This window comes from Pteronotus mesoamericanus, unplaced genomic scaffold, assembly GCF_021234165.1.
Source record: "Pteronotus mesoamericanus isolate MK-2021 breed Mesoamerican mustached bat unplaced genomic scaffold, CSHL_Meso_final contig_20, whole genome shotgun sequence".
Taxonomy (NCBI): domain Eukaryota; kingdom Metazoa; phylum Chordata; class Mammalia; order Chiroptera; family Mormoopidae; genus Pteronotus; species Pteronotus mesoamericanus.
This window is the reverse complement of record NW_026555085.1, coordinates 62,553,354-62,569,416: the sequence shown is the minus strand read 5'-3', so window position 1 is coordinate 62,569,416 and position 16,063 is coordinate 62,553,354. Positions and strand designations below refer to the sequence as shown.

Here is a 16,063-nt window from a genome sequence, read left to right as displayed (position 1 = left end):
GAGAGAATTTTAAAGCAGCGTGAGAAAAGAAGTTAGTTACCTACAGCGGATTTCTCATAAGGCTGTAAGTCAATTTCTCAAAAGAAACTTTGCAGGCTGGAAGGGATTAGCTGAAATACTCAAAGTCATGAAAAGCAGAGACCTATAACCAGGATTGCTCTACCCAGCAAAGCTATCATTTCGAATCAAAGGGCAGATAAAGAGCTTCCCAGACCAGAGAAAACTAAAGTACTTCATCATCTCCAAACCATTATTACATGAAATGTTAAAGGAACTTACTTAAGAAAAAGAAAATCAAAACTATGAATAATAAAATGGCAGTGAACACATACTTATCAACAGTTGAATCTAAAAAACAAACTAAGCAAATAAGAAAAACAGACAGAATTGTGGATATGAAGAGCGTTTTGATGGTTACCAGATTGTAGTGGGTTGTGGGGGAATTGGTGAAGGGGTAAAGGGGATTAAGAAGTAGAAATTGGTAGTCACAGAATAGTCATGGAGATGTAATAAAGTAAAACACAGGGAATAAAGTAGCCAAAGAATTTATACACACGACCCATAGACATGAACAAAGGTGTGGGGGGGTGCAAAGGAGGAAAAATTGGGACAGCTGTAACAGCACAATCAATAAAATATTTTTAAAAGTTCTAGTATAACTTCATACCATTGGATCAGAGGGAAAACAGTATTTTCAATTTATGGTAGGGAAACTGTGGTTGAGAACGCAAGAACTACTGTTTTCGATTTGCAGTTAGTTTTTGAATCTGATGTGAAACCCATGAATATCAAAAAATTTCATGTATAAATGGACCTGTGAATTCAAACCTCTGTTGTTCATAGTTTCATTCTTGTATCATTGGTGCCTAGTGTATTGCATGGGCATAATAGGTGCTCTATACAATAAATATATTGGACAAAATAAGTATATGTTAAATTTTTTTAAAAAATCCTTAATTTAGGATATGTTATTGATTTTTGCGGGGAGGGCAAGGGAGAGAGAAAGAGAAAGAAACATTGACTGGTTGCCTTCCATACATGGCCCAACTGAGATTGAACCTGCAGTCTAGGTATTTGCCCTGACCCGGAATCAAACCTGCAGACTTTTGCTGCATGAGACAATGCTCCAACCAACTGAGCCACCTGGCTAGGGCCAAATAATTATATTTTTATTTAAAATGTACATGGGGTGAAATTTATGGGATAAAATATATAGGATAAAAACTTCATTTTCTCTTGAAAATACTGAGTAGTTGATATTTTAAGTTCAAAATGGGATTTTGTATTTACAGCATTGTGCTTATTTTTACTAAAAATTTTTTTTTTCCTTTTAGGGGGCAACAGTAGCAGAAATTAAGAAACAATATCGTTTGCTGTCACTTAAATATCATCCAGATAAAGGAGGTGATGAAGTTATGTTCATGAGGATAGCAAAAGCTTACGCAGCGTAAGTGTCATAGGACTCATTACATATTTTTAAGAGTGGTAAAGATAATCTTCTGTTTGATTAAAATAGTAAATAAAATAGTTGTCATACCCTTTTATTAAATGCTGACCTCATATGCTGAGTGTGTCATTTATGGAACTGCCTGGCAACACTAAAATAATAATCTAACTAAACCTTAACTTTAAATTAGAGTAGTGCATTTGTGATACAAAGTTGGTTAAATTAAGTAGTGATAGGTGAATTGAGCCCTTTTCATTTCTAGGCTTTTTATTAGGCTAGATCTTTTTCTATTATTTAGGCAGTGAAGCTTATCTCATTAAACTCTTTAAAGACCATTTTAATTTTTGAGAAACAAAATAGAGTGTATAAAATTAGAAGGAATTATTCCTTGAATGTTACTGTTACAAGAGATAAAGGTTAGCTGGATTCTTTAGAACTCATGGTAGATATATCTCTATGCAGCTATTATGTTGAATTAAAGAGTAAAATATAGACAAGATGTCTGTTTTTTAAGGACTCAGTGATAATGTAATAACTTTGTGAGCTAATTTTACAAATATAAGTAAATAATAGGATACTCAGATAAAAATAGCAAACTGAAAAGTGGCATGTGAAGGACAGAAGTTGGGGAATTGTCTTCCTCACTTCTGTCCTTAATAAAAGTATGCTGTGTCTCCTCTTCCCCGCTTTCTGTGGATTGTTTGTTACCTATATGAATGTGATTCTGTAATTCAGGAGCTTCTGAAGTATGTACTGTATTTTCTATTCTGCAAAGCAGGTGTCCTCCAAATTAACATCTTTCTGTTGGTATCTCCTTTTACTCTTTTTAAATTGTGTCTCCTTCAGGCACATACTCTCATTGCACAAATATTATAGTGCCTTAGTTGCTGTTTTTGGGTTACTTAGGAAGAACTGAAGATTTCCAGAGAACGTTAGATAGACAAGATTACTTAAAATAGTTTTAATCTTAGTGAAGTTATTTTTTCCACCCTAGTCTTCAGGTACTATAACATTTTCAAGTTCATGAGTTTGTTCTCAGGTTACTGGAAATCTGACTCTTTGATGTATAGTTACTATTCTAAAAAGAACAGAATAAAATGTGGCCTTGAGTTTTAACTTAGTTACATGATGGAGATATAGAATATTTTGTATGTAAGATGTTTTAGTTGATGGTCCATATCACATGAAGAAGTAAATGATTATGAGACCAAGACTTTGATATCTTGTAACTTGTATAAGTATAACTAAATTAGATACGGCTGTACATTTTAGTAAATATAAGTTCTAACTAATTGAATTGAAGGTCCCATCTTTTATATAACTCTAGGAGCCTAAGTTTGACTGAAGTAACTTTTGGAATGTAAAAGTTATAGGCTTTGATAGACAAAGCTTTTTAGAATTTGCTTTGGTTATTCAGGATGTTGTCTCTTCCTTTATTTGTCCAGTTATAATAAACTAGGTCATTCCCATTTCTGCATACTAGATTTTAACTTAAGGGAAGGGAAGTCTGGTTATTTTTGAGGAGTTAGATCAACTGTTGAATTTTCTGGTTCATTCTTCTAGATATAGTTGGGATTTGTGTTTCAGGTGTAAAAATCCAACTTCAAGCTACTTTATTAACAAGTGGGCAGCAGAGATGTTACCTTAAAGCTAATTCGATTTGTAAAAATGTGTTCATGTGTTTGTACACATGAATATGTAACTTAGCATAGCAGGATATAGTTTATGTAGTTTAGTGAAAGCATTCTCTTAATTGGGATTTATAATCTGGGTCCCTGAAATTGTATATAGAATTTACATATATTTGTAAATATGTATATATTGCACAGCAAAAGGGGCACAGATTCCATTAGATCTGTGATATAGCCTCACACTTCCAAAGTTAAGGGATATAATCATGTTTAGGAAACTGTACACTCTTTGAATTTTAAAAAAAGTTATGTTAGCATCATTGGGTTTGCTTAAGCTTGTTATATATGAATTAACAAATCACCTCGCTTTTAAGTACTTTGTCTTAGGAATGGAATTATACTAAAGCATTAGTAAGTGGCAGAGAAATCACTGACTTTTTAAAAAGTTGATGAGTCCTTTTATTTGCTTGAGTATCCAGTATGGTGCCTGTCAGACAGCAGTTGTACAAGCTGGTTTAATGAAAGAGTTAATAGAACTATAATCAGATATGTGTGCCGGTTAAAAATCAAGTGCTTCTATGATATGAGCTGTGCTTTATTTTGCAAAATCTGAGGGCATTGTATAGAGAATAGAGCAACTTATTTTGCTGTCATCAGCAGAAAGGAGGAGGGGACAGATAATGATTTTGGGGAAAATAGTCTAATTAGAAGACAGAATGTTGAGAGAAAGAGTAGGTGAAGCTTTGGGTGGGGTATACAATTGTACAGGTAAACCGGGGCAAAATTTTTTGAGAAACATCCCTCAACAGAAAAGAATCTTAGCACCTCTTGTTAACTTGGAATGTCTCTAATAATGCATTCTGTTGGCTCCTGTGTTTTACTGTGGTCTTAGTTCAAATAGTTTAAGTAGAGGCACAGTTAAATAAGGACTAAAGATGTTAAGGTACTTATTTTTTATGAATGACCAAATCAATAAGTTTAAAAATATTTTCAAATTGTTGAAAATTTTTGCTATTTTACAAAGGTACTTCTGCATTCTATCTCAACCTGGAACTTGGTTGCGTAGAATCTACATTGTATCTTCAGTGCATATATTCTGGGAAATAAAAATATGGCTAAAATTAGATTTGGACATATAAATAATCTTTTGCCTGTATTGTATCTTAAGTGCTTATGTTCTGGGAAATAAAAATATGGCCAAAATTAGATTTGAACATGAACATAATATTTTGGTCTCCAGGAATGCCTTCCTTATTTTATTATTGGTCATTTTTGTGTGTGAGTGTCTGCCTTGTCTCCTTAACAACGTTGTAAAGTGTTTGAAGGAAATAAAATTTTCTTTCGTGTTTTCTTAACATCTATGCTGAGACCTGGAATAAAACCACTCTCACTTTGTGCCTTTAGCTATTCCCCAGGTCAGGGGTTATATTTATATCCGGGTGTTAAAAAAATAAAAAAATCATTGCATCATTTTCATATTGTCTGTGTTAGGAAGCTGTTGCTTTAGCAGGCTGTTTCTCTTTCTTTTTAAAAATTTTTTTAAGTATATTTTATTGATTATGCTATTACAGTTGTCCAAATTCCCCCCCACCCCTTTTACCCCTCTTCTGCCTGGTTCCCCCTTCCCTCCAGCAATCCCCCTCCTTAATTCATGTCCATAGATTATGCATGTAAATTATTTGGCTTCTCCATTGCCTATACTATTCTTAACTTAACCCCTCTCTATTCTGTCCCTACCCAATTATGCTTCTAAATTCCTATTCCTTTCCCCCATTCTCCCCTTTCCCTCTCCCAGCTGATAACCCTCCAAATAATCTCCATATCTATGATTGTGTTCCTTTTCTAGTTGTTTGCCTAGTTTCTTTTGTTTTTCTTTTTTAGATTGTTTTTGATAGCTGTGAGTTTGTCTTCACTTTAATGTTCATAGTTTTGATCTTCTTTTTCCTAAATGAGTCCCTTTAACATTTCATACAAGAAGGACTTGGTGATGATGAATTCCTTTAGCTTTACCTTGTTTGGGAAGTTCTTTGTCTGCCCTTCAATTCTAAATGATAGCTTTGAAGGTTAGAGTAATCTTGGTTTGCAATACTTCGAATAATTCCTGCCAGCCCCTTCTTGTAGTGGGCTATTTTCTAATTCTATGGGCAGTTGGCTTAGAAAACGTGTTCTCAGTACAATGTAAATGACCTTTTCCATAGCAATGGAGTTTATAGTTTTTTTTTTCTTTTTTTAAAAAATATGCCATTTTTGGAGTGGTTATTATTATGAATTAATTTTATATTTAGAAAATAGGTATAATATCATTATCGAAGTGTGAACATGCTCATTGAAGAAATTTTGGAAAATGTGTGAGCATGTAAGAAAAAAGACACCCATAATCTTCCCTGCCTTCTCAGGAAATATATAAGCCTCTAGAGTTTCATCTCCTGGCTTAAAGTGGCTAAACTTGAGGACCCATGGGGCAACCAGGAATTAGTTTCAAGTCTCAATAGTTGGCATTTTTTGTCAGTCCAGAATTCGTTGCTTCTTTCTTTCCCTTTTTTCCCCTGATTTCAGAGAGGGTTTTCTTGATTTTCTGAAATTAGTATCTTTAAGAAATGAGTTAGTTGGTTAATGGAGTTTGTAGGTATGAGTATTTATTTTTCAGATGCTGCTTTCTAACTATTAAACTTTGTTCTTTGATGCTAGCTTAACTGATGAAGAGTCCCGGAAAAATTGGGAAGAATTTGGAAATCCAGATGGACCTCAAGGTAGGTTAAATAATGATTAAAAAATACTGGGGATATGTATATATTATTAAAATGTTAATTGAATTGAAAAGAATATTTTGATTTTCTTAGTTTATGAGTAGGAAAATTACAACCACAGGGAGTTAAACAGATAAGTAAATTGAGTTCCCTTTAATAATTTTTAACTTTATTTTTCTTTCTAGAGACTAGTTTGGAAGATAGAACTTGGATTTGATGAGAAGAGTAGTCACGGTCATTCATCATTTCCAGTTAGTAGTTCATAAAAAACTGGATTAAAAAGAAGTTTTTCTTTGCTGACTTTAAACATTTTCTTACATATTCATAGTGTTCATGTAAACTCAGGAAATAGAAAAGAATTTAGTTTTTGGGTTTTTTTTTTTAGGAAGAAAGAATTCATTTACTTAGATTGAATTTTCTTTCCCCTGCTGGAAAAATTTAATTTCAGATAGTTTTAAACTATATCCATTAACTTTTGTAATGGGAACACACACAATAAGATGATCTTTCTCAGTTTTTTGTTGTTTTTTTTTTGTGGGGGATAGGAGGCAGAATTCTGGGATATAGATAAAATTGGAAGTACAGAAATATTCTTCTTATTTTAGCCACAAGCTTTGGAATTGCCTTGCCAGCTTGGATAGTTGACCAGAAAAATTCAATTTTGGTGAGTGCATCTAAATGAGACACATTATAATGTGTTTGACATATCTTGGGAATATAAAGAGAGCTATTACAATAAAAATACTGGTATGCTGTTTTTAACTTAACCATACTGTGAAACTTTTTATATAATGGAGAAAAGAATTGGTTCCCATTAATAGTTGCTGGTTTGGGGCACTGTGTTCTAAGAGTAGTTTTAAAACCTTAAAGTTGTGGTGATTCTCTTTTGGAGGCAGCCTCAGATTGGGTCTTACTCTTGGTTTGGGGAACTGCTGGTTTTTATGGTATCTATATTTATCCTAAGTTGTGCTCAAAATTTAAATTATCTTTTATTTCATATTTACCTAGGCTAAATTAATTTTAATGTATGCTAAATTAATGGTTTATATTCCATGTGGTACTTCAGAAGATACTTCAATCAGTTTTAGATGCTGAATTCTAAAACATCAGGAATTCTTGTTGTTCAGGAATAGATGATTCCCTACTTTCTTGAAAATAATTATCCAGGACCTGTCTTTGAAATAATAAAAATCAAAATCCATATAGTCTGATTTGTTTTGAAATGGCTATTTAATTTTATTTTATAGCAGGTTAACATTTGTTATCTTAGAGGGGGTATATAGCTGTTATATGTAATTGTGTTTATCATGTTTAGGGTTACTCTAGGAATGCTAGGGAAAAGAAAGAAAGATAGATTTGGGATCAAGAATAGGAGAAAAACCTGAGACCAGTAGACTTCAAATAGAACATTATGAAGTTACTCCTTGATGTTTAGACAAAGGAACCGGGCAGGATTCTATTATTTCCAAGGCACTAACCACTTGCCAAGTTATGGATATATAAATACGTGACTGGACGGGAAATATAATTTATAAAGCTGTTTTGTTGGTGGTATCTATAGCGCGAATGGAAAGATAATTATAGTGGAAAAGAACATAGATTCTAGATCTGGAATGCTAGGCCTGGCTCCCACCTATTAGCTGTGTGACCTAGGTCAAGCCATGTAACCTATATATGCTGCACACTCTATGTGCAAAAGGAAAATCATAATGGTGCCTTCCTCAGAGGGTCTGAAAATAAGAATTAAATGAAGTAATACACGAAGAGTGCTTTTAATAGTGCGTTCCCCATCTAAGCCTCAAAGTAAGTGTTCATGGATGTTGTTATTATTTGCCTGATGAAGGCCATAATTTTTTTCTCTTCTCTTCTAGGTTTTACTCGTATATGGATTGGCATTCATGGTTATCCTTCCAGTTGTTGTGGTAAGTTATAGCTCTTTTTATTAACATATTTGTGGAAAGGGAATTGATGACATGCTTTGTAGTCTCACTGTAAGATTGTAATTTGTTTTAGAATATAATTTATAGATCCTTGAATTTGAAGACTCTTATGTCCACTTATACTTTTAAAGGTCTTTTAAAGGTGACATCACTTGATATATTAAAGTATATTACTTCCCAATTCAAAAGTTACACACAACTGATAGAGTTTAAAAAGAGTTTTCCTTCACCACCTCCCTCAACTCCATTTCTCTGTCAGAAATAATCACTGCTTAAGTTTGGTGTTTTCCCTTTTATATACAGGGTGGAGAAAAAATAGGTTTACATTTGTGAGTACACAAAACAGTTTATTCTTTTATTTATTAATTATTGTATTTTTTCCATATGAACAACTGTAAACCTACTTTTGCCCCACCCTGTATTTTCTATGTATTATGTATACATATACATGTACAATAAAAGAATTTTATTATATGTATTGTTCTGTGACTTTTTTCTTCAGATATTAGGGGCACAGTGTATAGAGTAACTTCACTTTTAAAAACATCTGCATAGTACCTCAATATGGAGATACCATAAAGTTTATGATCTTACTGTTTATTATGTTTATGACTGGTGGTGTTCTTTCTGATCTTACAGTTCCTGAGTCCTATAGTGAGGCTAGTAATTTACCTGTTGTGCCTTCATCATAAGATTTTTGTGTGAGCATCCAGTTGTATGGAATAGTGTGAATGACAGTAGTCAATATCAGCTGTTAAATTGTTCCTACACTTATTTATTAAATAAATATTGAAGATATGTGTCAGGAGCCAGTTTGTTGCTTATAGTAATGGGTTGTTTCATTCCTATTTTGTCTTCAAACAATTTCTAGCTGAAACTTAATGCTTTAATTTTATATATATATAGATAAATATATATGTATATATGTATGTATGTATGTATGTCGTGAGGTAGGTTCAGACCATATGAATACATCAGGCAGTATGAATATTTGCTAAATAAATCATTTGAAATATGTAATAAAGGCATTCATTCTAAAACTGAGGTATTTTTATTGGTTTATGAACATTTATAAAATTTGATCATAAACATATTCTGTATCAAATGTAACATTTATTGTAGTTTTCATGATTTATTTCTTGTTAATTTTATTTGTATTTTAGGGGTCTTGGTGGTATCGCTCAATACGCTATAGTGGAGATCAGATTCTAATACGCACAACACAGATTTATACATATTTTGTTTATAAAACTCGAAATATGGACATGAAACGTAAGTAAATTTAAGTAATTGTGACATTAGATTATTTTCTGAGTCATTTATGTGGAGTTGATATACATTCAACTGCAGAAATTCTATTTTCATTTTATAGACACTCAGTTCGTGTAACTAAAGCTGGAGGAAAATGCTAATACCCTTTATCACATTTTTTTTTTAAATCCTCACCCAAGGACATTTTTTTCATTGCTTTGAGGGGGGGGAGAGCGAGACATTGATGTGAGAGAGAAACATTGATTGGTTGGCTTCTTGTATGCACCCTGACTGAGGCTCAAACCTGCAACCTGGGTATGTGCCCTGACCGGGAAGCTGTGACCCTTGGGTCTATGGGATGACACCCCAACCAACTGAGCCATACTGGCCAGGGCTTTATTACATTTATTGATATATTTCTATTATTCCCATTTACTCAGAGATTTTTTATATATATATATATATATATATATATATATTTTAATTCCATGTTAAAGCTTCATGTAGGCTAATTTTGTAATAATACCAGCTAATATTTCTTATTTGTTACATGCCAGGCATTACTAGGCACTATACATGCATTAACTCATTTAATCTTTGCCATGCCTCCATAAGTAAAAGTTTTTAAGCACATAATATAGATGAGGAAACTGAACCTAAGGATAGCACAGTAAGTGACAGAGCCAGGATTGATCTCAGGCAGTTTGGTTCCTGAGCCATAAACCAGTACATTATACTTTATTAATTGTAATAAAATAAGTAGAGTTCTTGGGTGTGTTGGAGAAAACTGCCAGAATATTTCATTCCCAGAGTCTTATTTTAAAATTTCTTATTAAAAAAAGTACAATCCTAAATACTTTCTTTGATACCATAAAGATAATGTAAATTTTATCTCTGGAATACATAGTATTTTCTTTTAGAATCACTATGCAGAAATCATAGACATCCTTCTTGCCCTACTTAAAAAGAAAAAAGAAGATACAAGTTTTAGATTGTGTCTCACTGGAATATGAACTTTTTGTTCCAAAACCTAAATGGAGTTTTCTGTATTTTGGATTTGCCAATTTTACTGTCTTTCTTGTTAACCAGAAAGAGAGTCCTCAGGATCAACTAACTGCGTGCTTATATTTCTGAGGAATGAGCAGATCTTTGATTCTGAGAAGTGAGTGCATGTTACTATCCCTTATGCACACATATCACTCTTCCTTATGCTAGATTGAAATATTAATATAGAACTTATTTTATTATGAAAGTATTTCATGTTTATAATATATTTGTGGTTTTTGCATCAGAGATCTTGATTTGTTTCATTTCTGGAAGTGGTACTTGGCGTTGTACAGTTAATTCTATTAAAACATTGTTTAGGTGGTGGGTTTGGTTATGTATCCTTGTTACTTTAGCATTTGCACCATTTATATAGCCATTCTAGGAACAATCTTCATGAAAACATTTGAAGGTAGTAATAATAATAACTCACGTTACTGTGCATCAGGCTCATATGAAGAAAGTAAGGATTAGAGAGAGGTGAAGACTATTTATCTAGGTCATTTAGCTAGGATGTGAAAACTCCAGGGTTTATGCACTAACTTCTATGCTGTCCTGCTTTTTGTGAATACAGCGCATGTATTTTCTGCTGTAACTAATGATAGTCGTTAAAGATCTTGTATAAGCTAACAAGAGTAACGCCAGTATGTGGGTTGGGCAAAAGTAGGTTTACAGTTGTTATATGTAAAATACAATAATTAATAAATAATAATACAGAAATAGAACCTGTGTTTCACGTACCCATAACTGTAAACCTGCTTTTTGCTCCACTTCCTATGTGGCTGTGAATCATGTGTATTTCAAGGGTTTTATAATAAAAGTTTCTGTAAATGACAGAAGGCTCTGAGAAGTCATAAAGTGAAGAAACCTAAAACTCTTTTTAACTCATTATTTTTCAGCCATATTTAACCAGAGAGCCTCCTGTTTTCAAATAACATTTATTAATATCAGTGGAATACTTCATGTGCTATAGAAAGCTTCTGTAGAACACATGCCTAGGTCTAGAAAACAGATGTTATTTGAGGTGATTTTAATGCACCCAGCTGCTTTGGGGCCCTTAATTTGATGTATATTTTATTCACTTGTAAAAAGTAGTATTGTGCACATTTTAAAAAGTGAGACTTTTTTATGGGAGAAATTAATGCCTGTTAGTAGTGGAATTCAGATGGTTTTAAGCATTGTGTGAGGTTGGAAAACTGCCTCACTCTAGGATTAATGAAGTATAGGAGGGGAAATTAATAGGTGAGCAAATATATTTATTTATCTTCATATTTCTTTTCTTAGGTCTTATCATGGTTTTAGCTGGAGCCTCTGAATTTGATCCTCAATATAATAAAGATGCCACAAGCAGACCAACAGATAATATTCTAATACCTCAGGTTAGGCCATCTTCAAAATTCCTTGATAAGCATTTAGTTATTAAAGTCAGTGCTTTTTTATATGTGTATTTTTGAATAATTATTTTATTTACTCTAGCTAATCAGAGAAATTGGCAGCATTAATTTAAAGAAGAATGAACCTCCACTTACCTGTCCATATAGCCTGAAGGCCAGAGTTCTTTTACTGTCTCATCTTGCTAGAATGAAAATTCCTGAGACCCTTGAAGAAGGTATTTGTGATTCTACTCTCTGCAGGATTTTAGTGATATGAAAGCAGTGGATTTAATTAGACCTCATGATGCAGTGTTTTCATCACTGTTGGTTTTTTTTTTTCCCTCAAATAATTATCCAAGGGTATTTTAAAAAGAAATCTATATACTACATGATTACTTCACAAATACTTTGAAGGTCTAAGTAAGTCAGATGTTATAGCAAATGTTAAAATTTAGTATTTCAAAGTGAGTGAATACTCTAAATGAGAAATGTTTAGTTAATTTCAGATTATGCAATAAGTCCTAATGACTTTTTAACAAAGGATTTTGTAAGCTTTTGCAGGGGAGAAAAAAGTGGATTTCTCAACAAATACGTGGATCAACTCCATTACTCCACCACCGCTACTCTTTAACCTTTATTTAAAGCTCCTTAAGTACTTGAAGTCATCTATTCTAATTAAAAGAAATGCAGTAAATTGAGACGGTAGTGTTTCGAGGGATGTCATGAAACTGAGTGTCATCTCTTCTTCACTTACATAATTTCAGTTGAAGTTTTAAAAGAAAGTATTCTTAGGGAATAAATATTCCTTCTGAGTGAACCCTCTTCCCTCTTTTAAGCCAATGACATGGTATAATACCTCTGAATAAAAGGCCAGTTGATGATCAGTGATTGGTGATAGGGTAGGATGCTTATGATGGAATTAAGGAGCACTATTTAAGCATTGTCATTAGAGTTTCAAGTTAACTATTTTATTCCTAATGTTTTGTAAAGATATGAAACCGTCTCCATTTTTACCAGTTATCTAAGAAATAGAGAACAAAATTTTTTAGGTTGAGTGTTAACCTAAAAATGGATGATCTTAATGGTTAACTATTATATGCAGTATAAAAGAATGAATCTTCCCCCAATTCCTCCCCATCCTCCTCTTATTCCTGTGTTACTCTTTGTGCATTTAGTTGACATTTATTTTCAATCTTAGCCTTTGGGTTTATCCATAATTATACCCTTAGAAAGTTTCATGCATAAGAAGAAAATTATTAAAGTTTTTAAATATAGTAAGATTAAGTTAAAGATTAGACTGTTTCTAAAAAAAAAAAAAAAAAAAAGGTAAGGAGTTAATTAATAAAGCCCACCACCATAATATTAAAAATTTGTCTTTGAAACATCTACTCTGAGTTAGGGTTTTCTAACTGATTTTTGGCATATTGCTACTGATTAGACACTGTTGCGTTCAACCTGTAAAATTCTGAGGTTATATGAGATATTTGTAGAATACCTTAAATTTGGTATTAGTTTTTGGACTATAAAGGTAGAATGATTTGTCAGGTTTTCTGTTGTTTTGCAGATCAGCAATTTATGCTGAAAAAATGCCCTGCCCTACTTCAAGAAATGGTTAATGTAATCTGCCAACTAATAATAATGGCCCGGAGTCGTGAAGGTGAGGAGGAGATATAATTAATTACGTTGTACTTTTTCTTGCAAGCATTTGCAGATCACACCTCATTGTTATAAGATTTTGTGGGTACTTAACTGTAATTCTGTATATAAGTTGAATCAGCTTACCTAGTCTTATTTATGGTTTTTGTTATTTCTTTCCTTATATTTTCCATTATGTAAACTGTTTTATCACAGCTTATGTTTTGAATTTAATTTTTTCATATTTTATTGTTTATTGTTATTTATTATTTGCAAAGATTTAAAATACCTTTTCCTTCCTCTGATTATTTTTAGAGTTAGGTTATTCTGTTATTTTAACAATGGGTTTAAAATAATTCTTTAAGTGATGTAATGATGATTCATCTGACATGTAGAGTTTTCTTGCATGAAAGGAAAAAGACTGAGGGAGTTTGTGGTCAGTAATGGACAGGGAGAGAGGGGCCCTTAAAAAGGAGAGTAGTGGTTGTGGTTTATTACTGTGGATGATGTCAGTTCTTGGCATGGTGTCAGTATGTTCTTGATACTGATAATATTTGATAACCTACTGTTTTTGGAGATCATGCAAAGAATTTTTCTGTTAAATCAGTGGTTGTTGCTGGATAATGTGCATTTGAGTGTGTGTGTGTGTGTGTGTGTTGTATTTTATCCGTGTGTGTGTGTGTGTGTGTGTTGTATTTTATCCGTGTGTGTGTGTGTTGTATTTTATCCGTGTGTGTGTGTGTGTTGTATTTTATCCGTGTGTGTGTGTGTTGTATTTTATCCGTGTGTGTGTGTGTGTGTGTTGTATTTTATCCGTGTGTGTGTGTGTGTTGTATTTTATCCGTGTGTGTGTGTGTGTGTTGTATTTTATCCGTGTGTGTGTGTGTGTGTGTGTGTGTTTTGTATTTTATCCAATAATTTCCAAAAGAAAACACTGCGGTTTTAAAATGTGAAGGATTAAAGATGCTCAGATAACTCCTTATTTTTGTCATGAATTATATCCTCCTGAACATATAAAAAGTCCAGCTCTGTTTTTTCTTTTCCTCCTATTCTTTCTAAGAAAGGGAGTTCCGTGCTCCAACTTTGGCATCCCTAGAAAACTGCATGAAGCTCTCTCAGATGGCTGTGCAAGGCCTTCAGCAGTTTAAGTCTCCCCTTCTGCAGCTCCCTCACATTGAAGAGGACAATCTTAGAAGGGTTTCTAATCATAAAAAGGTAATTCTTTGTATTTCAGAATCTCTTTGAAGCAGTTTTGTTATGTCACTTAAAGATAACATGAGTGAAAGTGTTCTATTTGAAATGGTTATTATGAATTATGATAGATTATGAATTACTTAGATTTAGAATATCTTAAACATTCTAAAACAATCTCTCAAGTGGTTATGTTAACATTTTCTTGATTAGGTAACTGTTTAATATCTTACAACTACAAGTGATATCACTATGGGGTCAGTACATTGATAGCAGTTAACGCTTTGTACTTTATATTATGTTACTGAAAATAAATGTACTAAGTAAAAAATATACTGTATACTTTCCATTAATTTTACTTTCCAGTAATTTTATTTGTGGCTTAAATGTTGGATGATGGTTGATTAGTTTAGTATGAACAGAATAAGCATTCAAAAATAAGTACATTAGCCCTGGCCAGTCAGCTCAGTTGGTTAAAGTATCGTGCTGATACACTAAGGTTGTGGGTTTGGTCCCCAGTCAGGGCACATTACAAGGAGCAACCAATGAATGCATAAGTAGATGGAGCAACTCTCTCTCCCCTTTCCTTCCCGCTTCCTCTCTCTTTAAATTAAAAAAAAAAAAAAAAAGACAAACCAAAAAAAAGTAGATTAAATAAAGATAATTCTTATTTAGAAAACAGAGTTTATAGTAAAGACATGATAAATGAAACACTTGAGGAAATGTAAGCAAACACTAAGTGAAATTGTAATTTTTTAGGAGATTTTTAACATTGCTTTGTATGTATTAGACAAAATAGGCAGAAGATAGACACTAGATTTGATAGTATATTAAGGTAAAACTAATAAACATAGATTAGAAATCTGCATCAGACTTCTCTTTTCAAGTAACTGTGTTATGCTTATAAAGTTGATCACATTTTAAGTTATAAATGAAAGTATCAGAATTCAAAAGCAGGCATTTCACATGCCTCATGATCTAACCCATGCCTGAGAAAGTAAAAATGAGTAACTGGCACAAAGCAGCTGAAAATTAAAATTACTCTCCTATGTACCCATTTAGCCAAGATGGATATTACTGTAATAATGGGTAGCTATATTTAGAAAATAACAAAAATGAGAGTATCCCATAGTAAGACCTTTAGGGTGCAGATGTACTTGGAGATAATTCACACTCTAAAGGTTTTTATCATTAAAATTGAAAATAAAGGTCAGTGAACTGAGCACATTGAATGACAATAGTTGTTGCTTGGATCAAGATTCTATATGAATACTGTTTTTTTCCTATAACTTTATTTTTCTTTCTTTTTTGTATTTTTTTAATTAAAATTTTTTAAGTTTTATGACTTGAGGCTTTATTTTCTCTCTCTCTTTTTAAATTCAGTACAAAATTAAGACTATCCAGGATTTGGTGAGTTTAAAAGAAGCAGATCGTCGCAGTCTACTGCATTTCCTTGAAGATGAAAAATATGAAGAGGTTATGGCTGTACTTGGGAGTTTTCCGTATGTGACTATGGACATAAAATCACAGGGTAAGTGGGAAGTTCCTCTTTGGAACACTGCTTCCCTTTTCATAGGATGGCTCTTGTTTGTTTGAGTCGGTTCTCAAAGTATTTTATTTAATAACATAACCTGTAATTAGACTTTGCAGAGCCATAGTTTGCCTGTCAGATTTACTGTGGTGGAAAATGGTGTATACTAATAGTTTTGAGAGCACTAATATTGTCCTACTTTTATTATCCTCATGATAGGATTAAGATTGAGGACTCTTCTGTATAGTTCAACTTTTAGGAATATCTTAACTT

At 32.7% G+C, this 16,063-nt stretch overlaps 1 protein-coding gene across 1 annotated transcript in view; it reads left to right on the top strand.

Moving 5' to 3' along the window:
- Window positions 1–16,063, top strand: part of SEC63 (SEC63 homolog, protein translocation regulator) — a 66,609-nt gene that overhangs the window by 24,415 nt on the left and 26,131 nt on the right. Inside the window, exons 4-13 of the mRNA XM_054569792.1 lie at window positions 1,335–1,447; window positions 5,767–5,828; window positions 6,431–6,489; window positions 7,697–7,747; window positions 8,929–9,037; window positions 11,345–11,439; window positions 11,537–11,669; window positions 12,998–13,090; window positions 14,129–14,283; window positions 15,643–15,790. Coding sequence (XP_054425767.1) covers window positions 1,335–1,447; window positions 5,767–5,828; window positions 6,431–6,489; window positions 7,697–7,747; window positions 8,929–9,037; window positions 11,345–11,439; window positions 11,537–11,669; window positions 12,998–13,090; window positions 14,129–14,283; window positions 15,643–15,790 — 1,018 coding nt within the window. The remainder of the gene's footprint in view (window positions 1–1,334; window positions 1,448–5,766; window positions 5,829–6,430; window positions 6,490–7,696; window positions 7,748–8,928; window positions 9,038–11,344; window positions 11,440–11,536; window positions 11,670–12,997; window positions 13,091–14,128; window positions 14,284–15,642; window positions 15,791–16,063) is intronic.